The 5,088-nt window shown below is 52.5% G+C and overlaps 1 protein-coding gene across 1 annotated transcript in view; it reads right to left on the bottom strand.

Moving 5' to 3' along the window:
- TCTE3 (t-complex-associated-testis-expressed 3) overlaps positions 1-1,900 on the bottom strand; it is a 5,068-nt gene extending 3,168 nt beyond the window's left edge. Inside the window, exons 1-3 of the mRNA XM_012734839.1 lie at positions 1,711-1,900; positions 1,094-1,173; positions 188-394 (exon numbers count right to left, since the gene is read on the bottom strand). Of these exons, the coding sequence (XP_012590293.1) occupies positions 188-394; positions 1,094-1,173; positions 1,711-1,900 (477 nt within the window). The remainder of the gene's footprint in view (positions 1-187; positions 395-1,093; positions 1,174-1,710) is intronic.
- Between the last annotated feature and the right edge of the window lie 3,188 nt (positions 1,901-5,088).

Here is a 5,088-nt window from a genome sequence, read left to right on the forward strand (position 1 = left end):
GATAAATCAGCGCCAACACTTGGCTTCTGAGCACTTGGCTGAAGGAGCCTGCGTCACGTTTCAGCAGGGCGACTTTCAGTGTTCATTTAAGATCAGGAAGAGCCACCACTCGGGTCAACTCTGAAGACACAGCGGCTCGGGCCGCACACGGCTCCCGGCAGGTCCGGCCGCCCGCCCGCCCGCGCACCTTCAGCAGCTGCTGCACTCTGGCCTCCACCGAGTGCGCCTGGAACTTCCTGAGCGGCTCCATCCTGTAGGAGTTCGCGAACTTGAGCTTGGCCAGGGCGCTCTTCCACTCCTTGCCGATGTCCACGATGGAGTCATCCAGCGGGGGCTCCACGTACTGGACGTCGTGGACGGACTCTCTCAGTCTCTCCCTTAAAATCTGCGCATACTGAGGGGGACAGAGGTCACGTTACTGCCCGGCCTTGGCCTCCGAGGGCCCGCCACGCGCCCTGTGCCCGGCCGCGGGGGGAGCCAGGAGGGCGTCTCCCTGCCTGGCCCTGTGCCTCTGCTTCCGTTCGCAACCTCCACGCGAATCTGCACCGTTCCACAACATTCATTTTTATTCATTTTTGTAAACATTTATTATTTATGATACAGACTGGGGTACAGGCCAGAACTGCAGGGGGCGAGAGGATTCACTGTCTCAGAGACACAGCGGGGAGCAGAGCGGCCCCTCCGGGCAGGGATCGAACTCACGCTGCAGCGGCTGCAGCCTCTCAGCGCTGCGCCCCAGGGGGGCCCCAGCACAGTCACCGAAGATGCCGAAGAGCTGGAGCACAGCGGCCTCCTGGGGCTTCCCTGCCTCCTCTGCGCCCCAATGTGTTCTTCTTAGTCACGTTTCCTCGATACTTGTCTTGCACCACCTGATGCAGCTGCTGAGGTCAGGCAGACCTGCAGCTCTGTGCAGACCTGTCCGTGCCTCGCTGCTCAGCACAAAGGGAGACGCCTCAAGTCCAGATCCCGACTGACCCTCTGCCCTGGGGTCAGAGCACCAGGCCTGTCTCCACTCCGGAAGGGCGGCGGCTGGCCCAGGAGGGGCGGGGGCGGCCCATCTCCGCGGTGGCCACTGCTGCAAGCACGAGCTCACACGACAGCTCAGACTAGGCCATCCCAGAAGGGCCCTCTGCAAGGACGGGAGACGCAGGTCTCGGGCAAACACCAGCTGCCCTGAGGGCACAGGGGCCGGCACCGCTCGCTGGGTCCCGAGGCAGCAGGGTGAGGCCAGAAACACAACCGGTGAGCCGGGGTGGGCGAGGGGGGCACGGGAAGGAGTCTGGAGCTGCTCCAGCAGCCGCCACCTGCCACCGGGAGGACGGAGCAGGGTGGCATGTCCGCCCCCGCAGCCTCTGCTGAAGGGGCGACCAAACGTTCCGGTGCCTTCTGCAGGTGCTGGTGGCTGTTGACGGCTTCCAGCGTTCTTACGGGTGACGGCCACGGTGACCGTCTGCCCTGAGCGTACCCCAGCACTCGCCCACGTCACCACTGCCCATGAATACTTCTCTCGGGATGAGACCTTAAAGATCCAGCGCTCAGCACCTCTGAGCCGCGGCACTGCCACCGTACCACGGCGCCCTGCTCGTCGTCCACCCTGGGCCGCTCTGACCCGCCTCCCGGGCAGCAGCCCTTTCAGCCAGCAACGGGCTTTGCTTCTGCATGCACGAGGATGATCTCCAAGGAACTCTTGTCACACACGTCTTTGCTCACAGCGGAACAGCATGCTGGCGAGGGCGTCACGGTGCTTCTGCCCCAGCTCCGGCAGACAGAGCTGCCGTGAACCTGGAGGATGCGCGCCACCGTGGGGGCGGTTTCCTTTTCTGTGGCGAGACGCCCAGGTGCTGGCTAGCGGAATTTTCACTGTTTTTAGGTTGCTTTCCACAATGGCTGCCCTGGTCATGTTCCCATCACAGGGTCTGACTTCCCTGCATCTTCTCCAGCACTTGTTGTTGGGGGTCTTTGTGACACGGGCCCTCCTCAGGTGTCACACATTGCATTAACCTGCTCCCCTCGTACTGGAAGTGATGACGGACATTTTCTCACGTCTCTGCCTTCTGGACATCCTCTTTGGTAAACTATCTGTTCGTACCATCTGCCCATTGTGTGGTTATTTAGTTTTGAACTGTGTGTGTCTGCTTCTCTTGGGTATTAATGCCTTGTTATATACTGTCGGACCACCTGATCCATTTAAAAGGGGGGCTCGTTAAGCTTGTATTAGTTCACTGTGTAAAAGCTTCTTTTTAAATGAGGTAATCCCAACCGGCTTTACTTCCCTTGCTTTAGGGCTCAAATCTCCAAAACCATCTTTATCACTGACAACATGAGACATGTTATCAGTCATTTTATTGCTCTAGGTCTTGTATCTAAATCTTTAGCCCATTTGGAGTTTCGTGTGGAGTTATAGGGATTCAAATTCAGTCTCGTATGTTTCCAATTTTCCCAGAACCATTTGTTAAAGTGACTGTCCTCACCCTAGGGTGTGATCAGAGCTGCTTCATCATATACTAGATGCTGAGATGTCTGTGGATTTATTTCTGGGTTCTGATTCTACTCCACTGATCCTTGTCAAGTGTTGCTGCCAACACTACTGTGTCTTTAGCTTCGAGTCAGGTGACAAGCAATTGTAAATACAGTTCTCCTCTTGATTTTTCTTGTTTGCTGTTTGTACACACACAATAAAAAACTATGGGTTTTGTGTTTCTACTGTACCTGGGCACCTTGCTGTATTTACCTGTTTCTAACAGCTTTTGATGTGTCTTCAGGATCTTCTATGGCATGGCATTTAGTGATAGAGTTGAACTTGTCTCCTGACTTAAATCCCTTTCTCCTGTTTTTGCCTCAGAGCTCTGACCAAAATCTCAAAAAAAAAAATTTCTCCATTAAATACATCAACTGTTGGTTTGTGATATGCGGATTTTTTTTTTTTTTTACATTGAGACAGGCTCTTTCTATTCCCACCTTGTTGAGAGCATCATGTGTGCAGAATCTCATCAAAATCTTTCTCTGTACCTGACAGGATTTCTAGTTTTGTTGATAGTTTTGATTTACTTACGTGTTTAGACCACTGTGTCCTAGGAAAACCCCACTGACCAGTGTCTAAAATGGATGATGAACTATCCAGTTTGACTCACTAGTGTTCTGCCGGCATTTCTGGACTGATGGTCTTCAGGAATATTAGTCTAAACATTCTTCTGCTTTACCTGGTTTTGGCACTAGGGCATTACATGATGTGTTGGAGGGAACATTCTCTCTTGTATTTTTAGAAACTACTTGAGCAAGATGGATATTGTTTCTTTTTTAAAGATTCATCTTGTCCTGAGCTTTCCCTTTTGGAAAGCTTTGATTTTCATGCTTGTGATCAAGATTCCTCAACTCACTTGTTTCTTGGTCTTGGCAAACTATACTGATCTAGAAACTTGCCCATTTTTCAAAGTTGCAGAGTTTATTGGCATATAACTGCTCACAGTAACTTATGCTTCTCTGCACTTGTTTAGCTGTGCCAATTTCTCCTCTTTCATTTGTGATTCTAGTTACTAATATTGTTCCTCTTCTTCTAGCCTAGTTAGAGGTTGCCTATTTTTATCTTCTCAAAGAGCCAACTTCTAGTGTCGCTGATGTTTTGGTGCGGTCTTTTGATGTCTACTCCATTTACCTCTGCTCTTTTTACTGCTTCCTTCTAATTCTGGGGCTTACTTGTTCTTCAAGTTCCTAGAGGTGGAGTATTGTTGATTATTAAGTGACTTTTCTTGCTTCTTAAATACAGGCCCATATTGCAATCATCTTCCCTTTTGCTGCACCACATAAATTCTGGTAGTTTGTATGTCGTTTTCATTCACTTCAAGGTAATTGTCCACTATTGCTTTCATTTCCTCTTTTATTCAATAGCTGTCAGCAGTTTATCACTGGGGCTCCATACAGTCATAGGCTTGCATCTTGATTTCTGACTGACAGCATTATGACCAGCGTACCTGGAGTACTGTGTAATTTTCATTTCTTCAGTTTCACTGCAATGCACTGACTGCAGTGTGTCCCAACACACTGTCTTACATGCAGAATATGAAGAAACAAAGCAAATGAGCCAACGAAACAAAAGCTCTCCGGTTCAGACAACAGAAAGGTGGTTCCCAGAATGGCTGCCTCCCTGGCTACTCATCCTGCCTGGCCTAGCAGGTTGGCAAATGGTAACACTCCTACTTGAAACCAGCTCGTCACAGGAATAGGCAGAGCTGAAGAAATGCCCGACCTGCAATGACTCGCTACCCCTGTAAGCACACGCAGTGGTGGGATGTGCAGTCAGGTCAGACTCCAAGAGCTGGTGAGACGTTCCATCTTCTCTCCATCCCTTCCCTCGCTAACTCCTCAGAAGGGGGCGAGTGGGAGGGCAGCAGGGCAAGTGTCGGCCCGGTGCGTGTCTGCAAGGAGAAGCATCAGTGGCAGAGTATGTTCTGCTACCTCTTGAGTGTGATTTTTAATTTACATTTGGAGACCACTGTCCTCTGCAGTAAGGTGTGTGCAAGCAGAATCATTTAGAAAAATCAAGAGGTAAACAAAAATAAAAGAGACCAGCTCAGGAAGTCTGGGAAGCAGGAAACGGGAAGGAGGCGCCAGGGCACACCAGAAGCTACGGTCCGGCAGGAAGTGACCAGAAAAGGTGTTTTCGGTCGCACCACAGCAGCACAACTCACAAGAGGCAGGAGCAGCTGTATGCGGGACCTCCAAAGGCTGCCTGGGTCTAACGCCAAAGAGGGGGTTGCACTGTGTGAGGGACAGATGCCCTGCACCCTGGACAACAGGGACCCACAGGAGCAGCGGTGAGCGGGGACTGGCAGCTGCAGTGGAAATGGCCTCGGGCACGGCTACCTGGAGGCTGGGCTCTCCAGAACGCCTGGCACACACTCCCCGGCCGGAGCCAGGACAGACCAACACCTCGCTGAGGCCAGAGCACGCGGCCCTCGCAGACGAGGGCAGTAACTCCCCGGGGCCTGGCAAGCAGCTTCCACCTCGCAGCACACCCGCGCCAGAAGCGCCCAGAGGCAGCCGCTGGCCCAGACTGCGGGGGTGGGGGGGGGACCTCACCGGGCTGGACTC

The sequence above is a fragment of the Condylura cristata genome, unplaced genomic scaffold (assembly GCF_000260355.1).
Source record: "Condylura cristata isolate star-nosed mole 26May11 unplaced genomic scaffold, ConCri1.0 scaffold00076, whole genome shotgun sequence".
Taxonomy (NCBI): domain Eukaryota; kingdom Metazoa; phylum Chordata; class Mammalia; order Eulipotyphla; family Talpidae; genus Condylura; species Condylura cristata.